Source organism: Phyllobates terribilis, unplaced genomic scaffold (assembly GCF_046119375.1).
Source record: "Phyllobates terribilis strain yellow unplaced genomic scaffold, ASM4611937v1 Scaffold_3__8_contigs__length_932513732, whole genome shotgun sequence".
Lineage (NCBI taxonomy): Eukaryota > Metazoa > Chordata > Amphibia > Anura > Dendrobatidae > Phyllobates > Phyllobates terribilis.
In genome coordinates this window covers 754,735,634-754,756,770 of record NW_027362763.1, presented here as the reverse complement: position 1 = coordinate 754,756,770, position 21,137 = coordinate 754,735,634, and the positions used below count along the sequence as shown (strand labels likewise).

Here is a 21,137-nt window from a genome sequence, read left to right as displayed (position 1 = left end):
GGGTGCTGAGCTAAGAAGAGACAGCTCACAATGAAGTCAACTCTTTCTGTCTGATGTAATACTAGAGATACCAGGGATGCTGGAGCATTAAGTGGCAGCTCACATTGCTGTCCAAGCTGTCTATCTGATATAATACTAGAGATACCAGTGGTGCTGAGGTAAGAATAGGTTGCTGTGACTGCTGTCCACCCTGTCTGATTTAATACTTGAGATGCCAGGTGTGCAAAAGTAAGAATAGGCTGCCCACACTGCTGTTCACTCTGTCTGTCTAATCTCATACTGGAGATACCGAGTATGCTGAGGTAAGAAGAAGCTGCTCACACTGCAGTCCATGCTCTCTATCTGATATAATACCGGAGATACCAGTGGTGTTGAAGTAAGTGTCACGGGTGTATCAAGTGTGACAGACTGTCGCTCTGGATCCAGCTGCAGAAGGTCACTGCGCTTGGCATTGCAGACGCCTTCTTGATCCTCTTATCTTTGTAGTGTAGTGATATGCTTCTCCCTTATGGACCCAGCAGCAACCTCCACCTTCTGCTGCTAATTGACACACCCTTGCTTCATAGTTAAATATTCTCAGTGTCTCCAGAGAGTCGCCGGTGATAGTTCTATGTTCGTCTGTAAATGCCTGAAGTACAATTAGTCGACTAGTTTCTTCTTGGACTTCCCTTGGGGGACAGTTGGCGTTTTCTCTCTGGTGTCTTCTCAAGCTAAGTGTATCCCCTTTGTTTGATACCTTGCTGTCTTTAGTTAAAGTGGGGCTTGACTAATGTTCACCCTGTCCCCTCCCTATCTAGGGCCTAGCTCTAGTGACTTTCAGGGATTAAGTGTCCTGTTCGGCGATAGGTGCCAAACCTATATAGGGACGATAAGGTAGTCAGGGTGATATTAGATCTGCCTAGGGGTCTCCACTCTCCCTTTACCTAGTTGTTGGGCTCCCTTCCCCTCTTCCCATCGTTGTACAATTGTTCCTTTCCTCACCTTCCTGACAGTAAGAGGCTGCTCACACTGCTGTCCATGCTGTCTATCTGATATAATACTAGAGATACCATTGGTGCCGAGGTAACAATATACTGCTGACACTGTTGTCCACCCTGTCTGATCTAATATTTGAGATACCGGGGTTGCAAAGGTAAGAAGAATAGGCTGCCCACACTGCTGTTCACTCTGTCTGTCTAATCTCATACTGGAGATACCAAGTATGCTGAGGTAAGAAGAAGCTGTTCACACTGCTGTTCATGCTCTCTATCTGATATAATACTGGAGATACCAATGGTGCTGAGGTAAGAAGAGGCTGCTCACACTGCGGTCCATCCTGTCTATCTGAGTGATATCACTAATGTATTTTCATTGCCTGTAGTAAAATATTTACCAGCCACCATCTTCTCACTTCTCAATGTAAGTTTATGGGAACCAGAACATGTCTCTCACGGACTTCCATTGAGAGCTAGAGACTGTTAGCTGTGAATTCCGGTCAGTTAGGAGCTGCGATCACAAGAACGTGACTAAATCCAGAAAGAACAAAATACGGCAGCTGATAAGTATTTTACTGCATGGAGGGAACAGACATTAATGATACCACTCTGGGGTGAAATAAGAAAAGCACTGGACTGGTGCTTTAAGAAAACAGGCTCAGACTGGAATAAAAAAAATTAACGAGTGAACTCATTCGTACTGATCTCCTGCAACTCCCATTCTGATGCTTTCCCAGTCTCCACTGATTAATCATTTTTGGTTTCATCTTGACACTTTAGAAATGTCAGGGAATGCCTGCTAGGTAAATCTCTGTCGGCTGTAATGATCCGCCTATCCAGGGAATGGCAATGTCCTGCCATTTTTATTGTATTGAGACCGGACCATTATGTGCAGACCAAGTGATGAAATAGGGAACTGAGGGGAAATGATGCATGTGGGCATATTTTATATCAGTGTGAGCTCTTTTAAAATCAAAATTCTCTATAAAAAATCCTTAAAAGGAATCACACCATAAGGTAAAGAGATGTGTCTAGGTGACAGTTTGCCTTTAAGAAATTGAATACATTAGACCAATATATTAAACTGAATGGAGGCCACTTTTCTCAGCTGTACATATTGTAATTTATAACTGTGTATCCGAACCATCAATATAAGAGAATATCTACAAAAATAACTATGTTTTACAGAGATTGGATGTCAAGGACAAACAGTGCTATAGAAATATTGTCTAATATTAAAAAACCCCTGCAAGCTGTATAATGTCTTTCTGGCAGCAAAGTGTGAGCCTGGAGACTATAAAAAACTGATAGAGGGCACGTTGCATTGGCTGCGGTTGTCCATTAGATCTTGTGTCCGATCCATAAAGACTCAGATTTTTAAAAGAAGTAAATGTAAAGATCAATAAGAATGAATTCTGAACATAATAAAAACGTAAAGGAGCATACATACATATTACCGTGTGTAAGATACGGAGTGCCACTTTATAAACTAGGTTTGTCAGAGTGGTATACATGTCAAGATCTAGCAGTAGTGGTCATACATCTTATAGACCATGACCATATGATAGGTAGGAAGGTACAGTATACACAACCATTGTACTAGCTACACAAATGGTCAGGAAATGCTCACTTACCTTATTGAGGCGCTCTAGATTATCTTTAAGGAGCAGCTGATATTCACATTCATTTTTGTACCTGAAAATTCCCAAAATAATCAGGGATATAGTAAAGAGTTGCAAATTTGTTAACAGTTGTAAAAGTGAATTAAAGTGACCCTCCACCCTGGCAATGTACCATCACCCTCCCTGGTGCCATCTGTTTGCCTGCCTTGAGATCCTCCTGTATCCAATATGGCTACCCCAGTGGCATGGGGAGAAGCAGTAAATTTTTACCTCCCTTCATGTCCTGTCATGTGGAGGCATCATTCAGACTTATTACTGCTCCACTGCATAGGCCATCTTGCATGCAGGGGATCGCAACTCTGGACTTAGTGGAGGAGATAGCAGGAGGCAAAGGACAGAGTAAGTGCACATGAAAAGTTTATAGTCACTTTTCAGTGCCAGGGTAGAGTGCCACTTGAACCCCAAAAAGCCATAAATAAGGAAAATATGCTGGTCATACATGGAGCTAAATAATAATGCAGTATGCAGTAAGTTCACATGCTCCCTCCAGTGGCGGGTGCAGGTAACCTAATGTCATATTTTAAACTCTTTCAAACCAGACCAATTTTTTTTTTGCATCTTTGTATTTTCCTCCTCTTCTTTCAAGAACCATAACTTTTTTTTCCATCTACATACCCATATAAGGTCATTTTTCTGGGGAATGAGTTTTAGTTTTGAATGACACCATTTATTTTACCAATGGACTGAAAATTAAGGAAAAAAATGTAAGTGGGTGAAATAGTGAAAATAATTCTGCCATTATTTTTTAGGCTTAGTTTTTAAGACTTTTGCCATGCAGTAAATATGACTTGGTAACTTGATTTTCTAGAATAGCACGATTACAGCAATACCATTTTTTTTTTTTACCGTTTACCCTAACATATTTATAGCAATACCAAACATGCTTCATTTTTTTATTATTTTGGGATTGGTGATGATTGGAACTTTTAATTATTTGTTTACTTATTGTTGTTTAACATTGTTTTTACATTCTTCTAGCCCCTTTTGGGACTTGAACCTGTCTTAGTGTAATTGCTTATATCATGCACAGCAATAGTTTACAATTTGCTTTGATACTCAACCATATATTGGGCTTCAAAGAAATACAAATATAGCGGCTACAGTGGACTTCAGCTGGCCCCCCATGGCAACCCTTCTGCATCCTGTGATGACCTCGGACAAGGCAAAGGGCACGATGTAATTGCATGTTAAACCACTTAAGTGCAATTATCAGTGGTTAACAATAGCATTTAAATTGTTAAACAGCTCTGATCACTGTTGTTAGATGTAGGTGCCAGGTTTATAGCACAGATTGTACCTGCTAAGTATAGAATGGACTCAACCAGAATTTTAGCATGGGCACTAGTACAGTATGTGTTTTTTTTCTATAACTATCACTTTTTACATGAGCATTGCAGTAGTTTAGGTATCCATGGTTATAATGAGTGACAGTTAGTTAGTTGTTAGTGGTCGTAACCATGGATAACTAAGCTACTGCAATGCCCTGCACATGGGGTAAAAAGAAACTACGCTACATTTCTAATCGGAGGTATTTGTTAATATTATTATTATTACTGCAAAAAGGAGGGAGGAGAAAAGGAGCAGCATTCACAGCTGGCATGTGAAATAGCAACACTTTATTTGAGCTGGAAGAAGAATACGTTACATGAAACAGCTGTTGCTCATTCATTCCTTATGTCTCTACTCCTCATGTAATGATCAAATAAAGTGCTGCTATTTAACATACCAGTGGTAAGTGCTGCTCCTTTTCTACTCCCTCCATTTGCATTTTTATTTGGTCCCTTTGTGGACTGAGCACCACTATATCTGGTTGACCGCAGGACTATTTGCCCCACGTGAAAACTTCCAGACTTTAAGTTGCATAGGTGTGGCAGCAGTGCCAGCATTTCAACCTCTTAATTCACACATGTTGGGCATTATTATTATTACACCTACTATATATTGGGTGTGAGGAGCTGCCCATTTACTAAAGACTTTTCCAGCAAGGAGTACCGATTTTCGTCGATCTTATTGTTGTGTTTTATTAGTGATTTATTGATATGTTTTATTGTTCTGCTTGCTCGTCAGTATGTGCACTAATTTCACTTGTAAAGTGTTCAGCATTTCAGTAATCTCATCAGTATCTCAGGAGCATCTAACCATTGTTCAAACAGTGACTAGGCCCATTGTGTGAGTGTTGAAAATAGATCCGGCAGAGCCGTCACCACAGGGAGCATTACATGTAGACCCAGATGATAAGTTAGACTTGAGAAAAATACCTCCACTAATGCACACTTAGCTTTGGAGGGGGATGGTGAGAGCAGTTCTTCCCATTCAGGGGCTGATACCACTGAAGGAGAAAAGAAGCCACATGTTTAGTGGGGAGTTGGTGGAATGTTGTCAAAGGGATAGAATCTAGTCTGAGGACCTGGACCATGGATGGATCGATGGCTTGTTGAGAAGAGATCGGATGCTGACTGGGCTGGATAAACGTGCTACAGTTGTGGGATCTGCCGTCTGGATTTGATAAACTTTCTTAAAGGACTGTTGCTACTGGATACCTTTGTTTCTATCGTTTTATCTGTCATATGGAGGATTGTGGACTGTGACTACGGATTATACTGGCTGGGGATACAAAATCTGTGGGCCAACCAAAAGTTTGCTTGGCACAAAGGCAGTGAAATTACTTCCTCGGGGAGGGGACATTCACCTGGAATTGCTGTATTACCATGGATGTAAAGAATAAAATATTGTTGCATCGTTGACCTGCCTAGGTGATTATTAAAACCTACAATCTTAGATCTTCACATTGGGATAGGGTTTTGGAGATGGGAATACCCCTTTAATATCCCCTAAACAGAAAAGTGAAAGTGGAGTTTTTAAAACTTGATTAAAAAATGAAAAAAAAAACATAGGTGCTCCATTAAGAAGGGTAAAAGTGTAATGAATTCAGTGAATGAGGCCGGTTTCACACACCCGCATTTTGTGGTGCAAGTACGGACTGGACACTGGTGTCCTGACCAAAATTCAACAGCATCATCGGCTTACATAAAGCTGTCACGATTGGATCAGTAGACCACGATCAATGAGCTGGTATGAACACTATTTTATTAAATACTGCTTTTTCACATGTAAAAAGTTTCAGAACTTTATAAATGGTGTGACCTTTTCATCAAGCAAACTCTAAGCACATTACCATCTAAATAAAGAGAATAATTGAGATTAATTGTCATGGTCCGACAAAATCAAGATTAAACTCGGTTATCAATGATATTTCTGTAAAAAAAAAAAAAAATTAAAAGTGATAAATGTATGATCATTGGAGGTCTGACTGCTGGTCCCCTCAGCAATCACAAGAAAGGCCCAAATTCTCTTTTGTGGACAGAGCAATCATAATCAGATGTCCACTGTTCATCCACTGTCTATAGGAGTGGTGGTCGCAGCACTTCTGCTTCATTCATACAGGGACTTTGGGGACCACCGTTCTCAGGATTAGTTCTTGCTTGTGCAGTAGCCCAAAGCACGGTACAACAGAGTGTTCACTGTTATCTTTTAGCACAAATGTCTTTATATCACCCTATATTGCACTGTGTAAATGTTAATGCAGTTTATGTACTAAGATGCAGATATCTTATCCTGCCAATGTTTGCACTAATATACTGACAATACTACAGGGTTAATAATATGTTAAACTGAGATGGTGTTTTCCAGGAAACTTCTAGAAACAAACTGCATATGAAAACCTTATCAGCTCATCATATGTACACCTGTTCCCTTAAGAGGATAGAGCCAGTGTGCATATGTAAAGTCTTCCTGAAGGAGCAGACAGAAGTGTGTGAGGGGAGATGCCCAGCAGACATGTTGTGATGGCATGGAGTTGAGAAGAAAAGAGATGTACCTGGACCTCCTTATCTTCTATAAAGATAGCGCCTAAAGGAGCTGAGGAAGCAGGTAGGAGTCCATAACTCCTCTATATAAAAAACAAAGTCTCAGGTGCAGTCAGCATGAACAAGGATTATACAGTTTATGCAGATAAGACCAGCTAAGGAATCTGTGCACTAGAGGTACATAGAATTGCACCAAGACCTTGCCTGAGAACTGCCATCTCACTTCAAAGTAACTGTGTGTGGCGCCCCTGGGGGTTTGACCGCCACAGAGATGCTGCACCTCTTTAATGGGGTGTGGTATCTCCCCTTCGAGGTAAGAATGGTGCAATTGCCAGGACCCCACCTCTACATCCAACACCACACTTCTCCCACCGGGGGGGGCCAATAGGCACCAGTGTGCTGCCCCTGCCGGGATAATGGGAGATTGGGGAACCAAAAGATAGGGGGAACCATGTCGTGGGTGAGAGTGGAGGACGCACATATAGGTTACACTTAATAATTCATATTTAATAAACAGCCATCTTGGACTTATGGTCTTTTGATTGTGATCTTCATCACTGAACGTGGCTTTCTGTGTGAACCTGCAGTTGATGGGGACACGGTCCTCGTGCTCTGGCCTTGAGTCGAGGAGCGGGTCTGAGTTAACGGCTGTCTCTACCCGGTCAAGGTCCCTACCCAAGAAGGCCTGGAGCTTAGGAGTCTAGCTCCACCACAAAAGGATCCCAGGGGGATGCAGACGGAGCGGTATACGCCACCTGTCCTCGCTATTCTGGCCTAGTCAGAGGGATTCCGGCTGCAAGAGGGGTACCGGCCCCCGACACCTGACTTTGCTACTCTACGTCCTAGTCAGGGAAGCCCGGAAGGCACAGTGGATCCCACCGGGTAACAGACGGAGTGGAGCCGCCACCCGTACCCTTGATCCAGAGGGAGACCCGGCCTTTCTACACACACACACGGACAGGAGGGGACTCAGTTTGAAGTCTAGGAACACTCTGGTGCGGGGTCCTGGCTAAATATTTGATTCACTCGGAGGTTGTCGGACCCCCGGTCCTGCTGACCGCAGAACCCCGTGAGGAGCAGGGAGAAGCCTTGCAGCTGCATGCTCTACCGTGAGTAAAAACCCTGGAAGTCAACCCCTATGGCCTCCGGACTCTTTATTTCTGCACTGCACCGCACAGCACCAGACCTCCTCCACTAAGACTCCCTCTATCCGCGTCTCTGCCCTGAGGCCCTGCTCCGCCTGTGGGGAGTAGTATCAACGTCGGCTGCAGAACATCCCGCCTCAGAGGACTGCAGCAGCGCTGGTGGACTTCACCAGGTACCACAGGTGGCGTAGTTGATTTCACCACTCGATGAACACTAACCCTGTCAGCCCATTACATCCTTTTTATAATGTGACGGCCCTGGGCACGGAACGGGTCCAGGCCACAGTTACAACCCACCAAACATCTGACCCAGCTCCGAATAACCCCACTTCCCAGGGTGAGGGCTGCGAGCGTCACATGTGTTTGTGCAATAAAATGGAAACTGTATTCAAGATGTAATTATTCCACCACTCACAGTGTCCTATGGTGACTGTGAATGACAGCTCTGCCGCCATATGTGATCGAGGGCTTGCTGATCTGTCAGGATTGTAAATGACAGCTCTATCGCCCAATCTGAGGCAGAGGTGTGAGTATTATGAATGACAACTCAGCCATCCTATCTGGCTGGGTCTGTGGGATTTGTTCCTGTTGTCATCCATTCTGGGTGATGGCAGGGCTATTTAGCACTCTGAACATGGTCAGACCATTGCCAATTGTAGCTTTCCTCAAGTGGTGTGTTTGCTCTGTGCTTTGAATTGTATTCTGATCTCCTTTGCCGACCTTGGATTTACCTTTGACCATCCATTTACCTTACCCCTTTAACTTGATCTGGTACCTTCCTGATACTCTGACCTTGGCCTGTTACCTAACTACACTTTTGTCTTTTCACTTTGTCTATTACAAGCCCTCTTTGTACTGACCATGGACCTCTTGACTTTCCTGCCTCACGGCAAGTACATGAGTAGTAATATATAAGAGCCAAGAGGTATCTCTTAAAATATAACCTTTAATAAATCTCTAAAAAACATTTACACCTCCGATATCTGATACTAGCTACTCACTACATCTTATTCACATCAGGACAGACAGATATGACCTCATAAATAACATATCAAAAAAGAGGCAGAAGATGTCAAAAATAGACCTAAGACATATAATGTCTAATTAGCCCCTTTAGGATGTACACATATGACCCTTTAGATAACGAATACCAAAAGGCCAATAATTTCAAACCAATCCTGGTCAATAAATGAAAAAATACAGTGCTATCAAACGTTAGTGATATGTGTGGATCTCACCCATTTTTGGCATGCGGGTATCATTCAGGGTTCTTCATCCCATTCAGTCGATTTTTTTCTTTAGAAGAAATCTACCCTGTCGTGCCTTGTTAGGGCAGGAGCTAACTGTCTTAGGTCTATTTGTCTATTTTTGACATCTTTTGCCTATTTTTTGATATATTATTTAAGAGGCCATATCTGTCCGTCGTGATGTGAATAAGATGTAATGAGTAGCTAGTATCAGATATCGGAGGTGTAAATGTTTTTTAGAGATTTATTAAAGGTTATACTGTATTTTAAGAGATACCTCTTGGCTGTTATATATTGTTGATACTGAGGTAATTTTTCTGCTGTACGTTAAGCAAATTATAGCTATTCTATTACATGAATAGTGACTAGCGCCACACTGAGTAGTGACTAACGTCACACAAGAACCATTCAGATAGATGTAACTGTGATTCCTACACAAGTAAATGGTTGCAGCTGACCCTGTATCCACGCTGTTTCCTTGATTAATTGGAGTGCACCACATTACATCACATTACCTGAAAGCAGAGGCTAACTAAGTGCACCCTGGTGTCATGAATCCTTTCCTTTTGTCACTGCCATAACGGAGTGGTAACTTCCGCACATTAACGTAGCACTACACTTGGGGTGTTCACCCCCCACCACAGTCATACATGCATTATCTATTGTGTGAATAGGTGATAAATGTTTTATCTAGAAGAGTACCTTTAGGCCATGTGCACACATTGAGTATTTGGTGACTTTTTTACCTCAGTATTTGTAAGTCAAAACCGGAAGTGGGTAAAAAATGGAGACGTGTTTCTATTATACTTTTCCTCTAACTGTTCCACTCCTGGTTTTGGCTTACAAATACTGAGGTAAAAAACTGACCAAATATTCAACGTGTGCACATGGCCTTAGGCATTGGATGGTTTTGAATTTCTTTTTCAGGAGCCTGACAACCAGTGGCACTAAAAATTGTGTGCAGGAATAGAAGGAAAATAGTTTTCACTAAATAGCCAAACCAGAACTCACACTTTGCACTGATGGGACGCATTACCCCAAAACACAGTGTCTGCAAATTGAGTTTCTGATTTTGGCTTATATCCTAAGTCATGTGATAAGGCACGTTAGAGGGTCACTATTGACTTTTAGGATTGCTACTTCCTGTAGGTGGCACTAGAGTTCTGGTCCTCTTCCTCTCTGAAAAGACAATTTGCATATTTCCCAGAGGAGCATTGAAGCTTAAAAAGTCTCCTCACTGTGACATACTTAACATGTCGCTCTCCACAAGGAGAAATGTTACCCCTTAGATACTTAATATTAGCAAATCCTGAAAGCATCTGAAAAAAATGTGTGCATAGATTTTTTTAACCAGAAGAGATTTTGAAGAGATTTGGAAGAGGTTGTACTTTGAGGCATTATTTGTAGACTTTTGATTTGACACTGTCTGGCTTGGAGTAGATTCCATTAGGATCTGTTTCAGTGGAGTGACGTGTTTTTTCCCTCCAGAATAAAAAAATACTCAAACTCTTTATATGAGCAGCAAAGTGGATTTTCTATAGAAATGATTAGAAAACGTTTTTCAAGCGTTTTGAAGCAGTGTTTGTGTAAGGTTTTAAAAGCTGATCTGCTGTAAAAATTCCTCAAAAACTCAATTTGAACATCTCTATTTAAGCTTTTGTGCCACATTTTTTTTAATCTGATACATGTAGTGTTAACAATTAATATGCATGGTTAAACCCATTTTGGAATATCTTCCTCCAGAGCTTATTTTTAATAAAAAAGGGGGAGTTACCAGTGTGAGACATGTAACTAACATAGAACAGTAGAACTGAACTTTGTCGCCTTACAAACACATTTACTGCAGCTCTCACACCTCTACGGTATTACAATAATCAGACAATGTGAACTGAGGTCTAAGATGGCAGACATACAAGAAACAGAGGCATGTTCACACTAGCAAAAAAGAAGCAAGACAAAAATATATCTCATACCCTACCATAATTATATATAAATGTAAAGCAAAGTTGCATAATAAATATAGGGTACTTAGTGAACTATTTTTGATCAAAAAAAGTATACAAGCCGTCCCACCAGCGGCAAGGTGACCCTTAATTGGGACGGTACCTATACTGCCTATATTAAAAACCTTACTGTATATCAAAGTTGAAGTAATGCATATAAAAGGGTAGACAAATAGGACTGGGTCCCAACTCCAGACCACCTAGGCCCGTGGTAAGCTACATATATACCAATCAGCTCAACAAAGGGCATGCCACACCCTTAAATTGCACAGAATGCAAACAAGTCAAAAAACCAGACAATGTGAACTGAGGTCTAAGATGGCAGACATACAAGAAACAGAGGCATGTTCACACTAGCAAAAAAGAAGCAAGACAAAAATATATCTCATACCCTACCATAATTATATATAAATTATGGTAGGGTATGAGATATATTTTTGTCTTGCTTCTTTTTTGATAGTGTGAACATGCCTCTGTAGCTTACCACGGGCCTAGGTGGTCTGGAGTTGGGACCCAGTCCTATTTGTCTACCCTTTTATATGCATTACTTCAACTTTGATATACAGTAAGGTTTTTAATATAGGCAGTATAGGTACCGTCCCAATTTAGGGTCACCTTGCCGCTGGTGGGACGGCTTGTATACTTTTTTTGATCAAAAATAGTTCACTAAGTACCCTATATTTATTATGCAACTTTGCTTTACATTTATATATAATTATGGTAGGGTATGAGATATATTTTTGTCTTGCTTCTTTTTTGCTAGTGTGAACATGCCTCTGTTTCTTGTATGTCTGCCATCTTAGACCTCAGTTCACATTGTCTGGTTTTTTGACTTGTTTGCATTCTGTGCAATTTAAGGGTGTGGCATGCCCTTTGTTGAGCTGATTGGTATATATGTAGCTTACCACGGGCCTAGGTGGTCTGGAGTTGGGACCCAGTCCTATTTGTCTACCCTTTTATATGCATTACTTCAACTTTGATATACAGTAAGGTTTTTAATATAGGCAGTATAGGTACCGTCCCAATTTAGGGTCACCTTGCCGCTGGTGGGACGGCTTGTATACTTTTTTTGATCAAAAATAGTTCACTAAGTACCCTATATTTATTATGCAACTTTGCTTTACATTTATATATAATTATGGTAGGGTATGAGATATATTTTTGTCTTGCTTCTTTTTTGCTAGTGTGAACATGCCTCTGTTTCTTGTATGTCTGCCATCTTAGACCTCAGTTCACATTGTCTGGTTTTTTGACTTGTTTGCATTCTGTGCAATTTAAGGGTGTGGCATGCCCTTTGTTGAGCTGATTGGTATATATGTAGCTTACCACGGGCCTAGGTGGTCTGGAGTTGGGACCCAGTCCTATTTGTCTACCCTTTTATATGCATTACTTCAACTTTGATATACAGTAAGGTTTTTAATATAGGCAGTATAGGTACCGTCCCAATTTAGGGTCACCTTGCCGCTGGTGGGACGGCTTGTATACTTTTTTTGATCAAAAATAGTTCACTAAGTACCCTATATTTATTATGCAACTTTGCTTTACATTTATATATAATTATGGTAGGGTATGAGATATATTTTTGTCTTGCTTCTTTTTTGCTAGTGTGAACATGCCTCTGTTTCTTGTATGTCTGCCATCTTAGACCTCAGTTCACATTGTCTGGTTTTTTGACTTGTTTGCATTCTGTGCAATTTAAGGGTGTGGCATGCCCTTTGTTGAGCTGATTGGTATATATGTAGCTTACCACGGGCCTAGGTGGTCTGGAGTTGGGACCCAGTCCTATTTGTCTACCCTTTTATATGCATTACTTCAACTTTGATATACAGTAAGGTTTTTAATATAGGCAGTATAGGTACCGTCCCAATTTAGGGTCACCTTGCCGCTGGTGGGACGGCTTGTATACTTTTTTTGATCAAAAATAGTTCACTAAGTACCCTATATTTATTATGCAACTTTGCTTTACATTTATATATAATTATGGTAGGGTATGAGATATATTTTTGTCTTGCTTCTTTTTTGCTAGTGTGAACATGCCTCTGTTTCTTGTATGTCTGCCATCTTAGACCTCAGTTCACATTGTCTGGTTTTTTGACTTGTTTGCATTCTGTGCAATTTAAGGGTGTGGCATGCCCTTTGTTGAGCTGATTGGTATATATGTAGCTTACCACGGGCCTAGGTGGTCTGGAGTTGGGACCCAGTCCTATTTGTCTACCCTTTTATATGCATTACTTCAACTTTGATATACAGTAAGGTTTTTAATATAGGCAGTATAGGTACCGTCCCAATTTAGGGTCACCTTGCCGCTGGTGGGACGGCTTGTATACTTTTTTTGATCAAAAATAGTTCACTAAGTACCCTATATTTATTATGCAACTTTGCTTTACATTTATATATAATTATGGTAGGGTATGAGATATATTTTTGTCTTGCTTCTTTTTTGCTAGTGTGAACATGCCTCTGTTTCTTGTATGTCTGCCATCTTAGACCTCAGTTCACATTGTCTGGTTTTTTGACTTGTTTGCATTCTGTGCAATTTAAGGGTGTGGCATGCCCTTTGTTGAGCTGATTGGTATATATGTAGCTTACCACGGGCCTAGGTGGTCTGGAGTTGGGACCCAGTCCTATTTGTCTACCCTTTTATATGCATTACTTCAACTTTGATATACAGTAAGGTTTTTAATATAGGCAGTATAGGTACCGTCCCAATTTAGGGTCACCTTGCCGCTGGTGGGACGGCTTGTATACTTTTTTTGATCAAAAATAGTTCACTAAGTACCCTATATTTATTATGCAACTTTGCTTTACATTTATATATAATTATGGTAGGGTATGAGATATATTTTTGTCTTGCTTCTTTTTTGCTGGTATTACAATAATGTCTGCCTGTCAGATGGAAGCTGAAGCTGAGAGGAACCTGCAGATGTGTCAGGTATAATCACACACAGCTCTGCAGTGAGATCAGGAGAGCAGAGACAGGCCATTACATTTACACATCACACTAGTAACACCTTCTCCATTTACAATAATCTCTGGAGACAGATTCTCTTGCAGATCAGTGCCCAGCCCTTAGTTCTGAACAGCTCATAGAAGAAAAATATGGATTTCTCTGGAATAAGACATCGGATCGCAGATTTCAAGGTGTTATTTTATTCAACTTTCTATGACTTGCATATCCATGTAGATGGCTAAGGAGGTTTGGTCCTACTCATAGATTCCCTTTAAGAGAGAGGATAGAAAAAGTAACATTTTGAGAATAAAAAACATTTGTAAGGTGCCAAAAGGTGCCAAAGGTGGTGTATTTTTTAGGAAAACCTATAAAACACAGCCTTACACAGCATTGCACATTTATTTTTCCATGGATTACCATAGTAAATACACCAGACTCATCTGGTTAAAGAGATCTATTTAACTACTTTTCCTCATTCCTAACCAGGAGCAATTAAGGGTTTTATCATACATGCGCTTTTAACGGCTCCAAAAAAATTTCTCCTTCACATATTAAAATAATTTTTGTCTTTTTTTATGCAATGGACCTAATTTTTATATTATTTTGTATTCTTTTTAAGCTGATATTGGAGAAAAATATAAAGAAAATAAATCTAAACACATGTCTATTTTTCACATTTTTTAAGACTACAACTGGCCACTGAAAACATTTTAAATTGTTTTCCCCATTTAGTAGAAATTAATTTTTTATATTTTTCATGGAAGGGGACTAGAAACATCCTTTCAGACTGGCAGCATCTTTTTTTTTCTCAGTTTTCTTTTATTTATTTATTTTTCATGTATTTTGCACACTAAGTTTTATAAGACCTTTGAGAGGCATTTGAACAAATTAATCCATTTCTTTTATTGCTGATCATGCCAGTGATACTAGCCCCAGGTGCAGGAGAAAATCTGTCTTTTCTCTGCACAGCATAGTGGACTGTGATCATAGGATCCAGCCGCTCCTGCTCTCTCCCTGCACCCAGAGAGCACATCATTCCTGGGTCTGGAGATGAAAGCACTATCAGTGTTTCGTAATCTGTAGACACAGTGCTGATGAGAAGATAATAAATCCTGTCTGCCTTCTCTGTAGGATATCTTCCTGTGCATTACAGCTGGCTCCCCAACCCCAGAGCTGCATAATGTGTGCAGCAGGTCTATTATGCAATGCTATTTTAGAACAGAATTGAACAGAGATGGACTAAACGTTTATAGTCTGTGGGTGTTCCTGAGGTAGTTAAAAATGTACGCAGGTTACATTGTAAAATCTGTTGACAGATACTCTTTAAAGTGAATTTTTTACCTACACATGTCTGGCTTTTTTTTTTAAATGGAACATGTCACTTGATTCATGCTTCAAAAATAGGCAGCATGAATCAGTGTCTAGCCAAATATGTTTTACTCTGAAATGTTCCAGTTTTTTAGGGAAAACATAGTTTGAAATTCTGTCCGAGAACCATAAAAACAGATGTGACACCAACATCCCCCCTCCTATCGCTCTAGTTGATTGACAGGTCTCTCACATATATGTATATATGGATAGACATTTCAATCAACTTGAGCTGGGCAGGGAGAAATCAACCAAGGGGAGTGCTGGAGTAGCCACGCTGTTCTTATTGTCCCCAGCCAGATCTTCAATCTTTATTTTCTCTGAAATGCCAGAAACATTGCAGAGAAAAAAATACCTGGTATGATTACAGCCATGCTCTAAATCATGCTTCCCGTAGTTTGGGCTGCATGAATTTATTGACAGATTCCCTTTAAGAAATCAGTGGTCATCAACAGACATCATTTTTCAAAATATGTGATTTAAAAACAAACAAACAAATGAAATGTTTCCTAAGAAACTTTTAAAAAGTCAACTTTTGGTCCAAACATACAGGTTGTGGGATCCCAGTATCCTGCAGCTTTCTTCGACATCCTTTAGTATCCTGGGTCGGGAAAGCCACTGGCCAGTTCGTGCACTGCGTTCTGATCTCAGTCCGATTTATACAGCTGTCTGACTGCGCCCTTAACTAAAGCAGCAAAGTAGTTGCAGATTCGTGATTGCTGTGTTAATGATGCAGACTGCTTTGATTTACTTAAAAGGGTAAGATTTCACAGTGTGATACCAAAGACTGCCATGGAGGGTTGTGATATGTTCTCAGCAACCTGGATGTTTGGATACCACTCCTAGAAAAATCAGGTCTTTTAGTAGCAGCTTAGGAATGGTTTAGTTCATTTTTATAATCACATTTATTTAGAAAAATGATTATTGAGAGGCTGTGCATTATTTTCTTAAAATAAAAAGGTAGCAACACGAAGGTGATAGATGCTAGAAATGTGATTTAAATCAAATTTCCTGGTAAATTTAAACAAACTGTCGAATTCAAATTTCTCCAAATTTGTTCATCATTTTTGAAGGGGTGGTCTCAAGTTGTTAAATTGCTTTAATTAGTTACATGACATGAAAACAAGCAAGCTTATAATTAACTTGCTTTTTCTATCTGCTGTCACTCTAATGGTGTGAAAGATTTTATCTTACATAGTGTTCAGCTGTTTTCCATGCAGCTCAGCCAATGGTGCCTACCCAGACCATACATGAGAGTGTACAATAGCTACATTACAGGAATGGAGTTATTTCCTAACATATCAACCACTTCTCCCCAGTCCATTTGATACAGCAGTTACCTGTTTACCTCTTTCCCTCTCCCTATTAGCTCCTGTTATCAGTCTTGTGTAATCACAATTCCCTGGCACCCAGCATTATGGCTCTCACTGTCCTGAGCCATGTACATGTTCAAATTCCCTGTTATCTCTATATGAAAATACAGTGATAACAGTGTAGACTCCTGAACAAACAACTGATAGCTGAATGTGTTACAGCAGAACCTGAGCTTTATAATTCTACTAATACTACAGCTCTGCAACTCACCAAAACTGTCACTGAAGGAGGAGAGCCCATCCTGACAAAAACCAGAAAGTAAGGATATTGTGTGGAGATTGCAGAGTTGTGAGCTGTTCAAGAGACAACTTGAGAATACCCCTTTAATTACAGATCAGAAATTGAAAATCATTTATAGGAAATTTAGATTGTGATTCTGTAGGGGACAGGGACAAATTAATGATGTCAAACTATTTTCACAGCTGAGGAATATATTAGAGTTTTACAAGCAACAGGATATAAATTATAATGTGGTTGTTGAATAATAATGCTCCTGAAATGCTCTCACAAAATGTATTGCATTGAAATTTTGCCTCCAAGATCCAACTTTTCTAGACTCTAAAATAGAAGATTATAAGTACTTACTTGCTTTTAAATTCATCCACCATCCTCTGGGCATCTTTGTACTCTCTTTCCAGTTTGGATCGATCTGTCGACAACTCGCGGAGTCTCTGCCGATTCAAATCGATCTGTTCCGCAAAAGCTTCTTCCAGACCGGAGATCTCGTCCATCCTTTGGAAAGTCTCCAGTTGCTTTCTAAAGATGGCATTTCTCTGTTCTAGTACTCTAGCTCGATTTATGTAATTAGCAAATCTTTCATTCAACTCCTGCAAATGCTCAAGGCCCTGTGGTTGTGATAAGCCAAGACTGCTGATGTCTACAAGACTTTGCTCATCAAAGCCATCAGACCTTTCATATTTTTCTTTCCGAACTTCTCGTAAGTAGCTAGTTTTGTACATGTTATCACTTTCCTATGAAACCTTCCTTCCCCTGGGCCAAGCTAAACTGAGCAAAAAATAAAACGTGTTCTGTCCCCACACTCCTGCGTACTGAAAGCCATCTGGAATAACCAAATTAAATTTTGTTTAACTCAACAGGCCACAAGGGTACTGTTCTCATGCTTTCCAGCATTTGTCAGCATTTATTTTGTTTCAGGCATGGTGATTGTCCTGTGTTTTTCTCCGTGCAGAAGCTTACATTAACAATAGGGGAGATCACACAAAAGAAATGCATTTCTACATAACTAATTGTATTAAAATGTGTAGCCAGAGTATTTGCACTTTTGCTACTGAACATAAATTACCCAGAAAAACTGTTTAATATCAGAAAAGATCAAATCAATGAAAATGAAATTCAGACCAGTAAATTATGAGTATAGATCTTCAAAATGCAAGTAAATAATACCAAGATTGCAAAGTTTTCCCATTATAGACATTTATGACAAATCCACCTTTGGGATTTACACCTATGAGGTGTACTAACCACTTCTCCCTAACTTCCATGCTACAAGCCAAGGTGGCCAGCATTGATGGCTTTCAGGAGAGGACCACAAAAAGGTGGCCACACCCTTTTTAATGAAATCTTTGCTTAGTTCAGACTCTTCAAACAGTTTTCACTAGAATTCTGGTGCGATATTAAAATATTGCAACATTTTTGCATAACTTTACTTACACAAAATCTTTATGACATTTGGTGGTTTTTTACCACCTCTGATCAGCTCTACCCCATTTTACTTCAGGGCAATGTTCATCAAGACTGGAGTACAAAGTGCCAGCCCAATGTATCAGACCCAGGTGTTTTGCTATCATTATAGGTTTTAAAGGGAAAGAAAAAGTAAGGAGAAATGTAGGATATGTTAAATATAGACACAGACAAATGACGGTAAAGAACAGCTATGTTTAAAGGTCACAAGGGAGCATAATATAATGCAGTGCAGACAAGAGGCACATCCCCTTTAATGGTACAGCAACAGCAACTTTACAGGAATAGCCATTTAGCCAATGACACTTGTGGTTTCTGAGGTATTTCACAGCAACTCTAAGGATATGTGTACACAACGTCTTTTTCAGGAGGGTTCACTCTGAAACTCACCTGAAAAAGAGTAGAGAAAATGCCCCAATATATGGACATCTGCATTTCTATGTAAAAGTAACTTCCTGTTCATATGTTCAGTCTTTTGAGCATCTTTTAACTACTTTAGGTGTAAAAAGACATCAGACAAGCATCTAAAAGAAGTGAGTTGACCATTCTTTAGCCATTTTCTGCTCTTTAGATGATCTGTACTTTATAATAGAGGTCAATAATAAGGCTCAAAAGACATCCAGAGGGCGTCTTTTTGAGCGTTTTGCCAGTGTATTTGCTTGCTGTCTTATTCTGCCAGTAAAAAAGATGCTCCAAGACACTGAAAAAAACCCCATTGGTGCAAAAAAAACATGGGGAAAAAGCACTCAGGAAACAACCAATAAAAAAAGCTAAAAAAACCAGATGGCTTTTCCCTCTTGAAAAACTTGGCTGGTTCGCCTACATGAGTAAGACATTGTGTACATATACCCTTAGAGTACTCTGTTTCTGATGTTTTAGGGCAGTAACATCAGCACCTCCTCAGGGCTTGCACTACAGCACAAGGATCCTTCTCGTAGCTTTCTTTAAGGCATGACAACTAGCTGCGAGACTGGATGTTTGAGCTGCAATCCCAGCACTCCCGCAAATGCCATAAGACACACTTTTTTTCCCCAGAATTTGGGAGGAAAATAAGGAGTGCGTCTTATGGTCCGAGCGCAAATTACCGGTGGTGGTGGAGCGGGGTCGCAGGGCGGCTGTGGAAGAAGAGGTGAGGCGGGCTGATATCTGGCTCGGGGCCGGGCCTGGCCGGGTACCGGGGCCGGTGTATTGCTTTCAGCAGAGTGGCAGAGCAGAGTGAGCGGCTTCCTGTGCACTACAGGAAAATGGCCGCCGGAGCCGGCGCATGTACTCTGCCGAGTTGGCGGACATTTTCCTGTAGAGCACAGCTTCAGAAAGATGGCTGCGGCCACCAGAAACCACTCACTCTGCTTTGCCACTCTGCTCACAGCAATACACCGGCCACGGTACCCGGCCAGGCCCGGCCTCCAGCCAGATACCGGCCCGCCTCACCTCTTCTTCCGCCGCCGCCCTGCGATCCCGCTCCACCACCACAGCAATACACCGGCCTCGGCACCAGGCTCCCAGCACCTCGGTCCCCCAGCACGCCAGGTACGAGGCCACCAGGACCAGGGCACCAGACCACCAGCACCCCAGGTACCAGCCCACCGGCCCCCAGCACCCCAGGTACCAGGCACCAGCACCCCAGGAACCAGGCCACTAGCACCAGGCCTCCAGTACCCCAGGTACCAGCACCCCAGGTACCAGGCCACCAGAACCAGGCCACCAGGACGCCAGGTACCAGGCCACCAGCACCCCGGCCCCCAGCACCCAGGTACCAGCACCCCAGGTACCAGGCCCCCAGAACCCTAGCCCCCAGCACCCAAGGTATCAACACCCCAGGCCAGGTACCAGGCCGCCAGCACCCCGGCCCCCAGCACCCCAGGTACCAGGCCCCCAGCACCCCAGGTACCAACACCCCAGGTACCAGGCCCCAAGCACCCCGGGTACCAGGCCCCCAGCACTCCAGGTACCAGGCCCCAGCACCCAGGCCCCCAGCACCCCAGGCCACCAGCACCAGGCCACCTGCACCCCAGCCCCCAGCACCCCAGGTACCAGGCCACCAGCACCCCAGGTACTAGGCACCAGTCCACCAGCACCCAGGTACCAGGCCACCAGCACCCTGGCCCCCAGCACCCCAGCCAAAGGCACCAGCACCAGGCCCCCAGCACCGCAGGTACCAAGGCACCAAGCCCCTAGTGCAAGGCCCCCAGCCACCAGGTACCAGCATGCCTCCACTTCCGCCGGCTTCCTGAAGGACCCTGCCTCCTGTGACCCCAGCTCCACCACCCCCCCAGGTAAGATACCTATTCAGACTATAAGACTATAATTTTTTTCCTATTTTCCACCCTAAAATTTGGGGTGCGTCTTATGGTCCGGTGCGTCTTATAGTCCGAAAAATACGGTATATAGTCTCAATTGTAGCAGTAAATTTCAGAAGCTCTACTCCTAGTTGACCTCAACTCAACACCTAGCTTGACAGTAGGAGCTCAGCTCCAGGCACTGTTGACCTGATGAACCAATGTGTACCCTACCCAACTAGCAAAAAGCTTAAAATGCTGTTCCTGTCATAAGGCCTACCTATCACAGGTTCCTCTAAGTGACTCAGTGCTCCTGCTTAGTAAATCCCTGTCCATCTTACCACAAGCTGAATGCAGAGGTAGAAAGTTATTATCAGGGACTTTTTCAAAAGGCTGTTTCTGTAGATAGAAGTTCTCACCCTCAAGCTGTCCACAAATAGGATCTGGCGGGCACTTTTATCCCCATTACAATAGAGCAGCATAGCGCCTGCACGACTACCGTTCCATCTATTCTTGATGAGACTGCTGGAGAGAGCCAAACTCAGTGA

At 41.8% G+C, this 21,137-nt stretch overlaps 1 protein-coding gene across 1 annotated transcript in view; it reads right to left on the bottom strand.

Annotated features, from left to right (window-relative positions):
- Positions 1-17,580, bottom strand: part of BFSP1 (beaded filament structural protein 1) — a 94,530-nt gene extending 76,950 nt beyond the window's left edge. The window contains exons 1-2 of the mRNA XM_073673328.1: positions 17,195-17,580; positions 2,609-2,669 (exon numbers count right to left, since the gene is read on the bottom strand). Coding sequence (XP_073529429.1) covers positions 2,609-2,669; positions 17,195-17,568 — 435 coding nt within the window. The 5' untranslated portion in view covers positions 17,569-17,580. The remainder of the gene's footprint in view (positions 1-2,608; positions 2,670-17,194) is intronic.
- Positions 17,581-21,137: the final 3,557 nt, after the last annotated feature.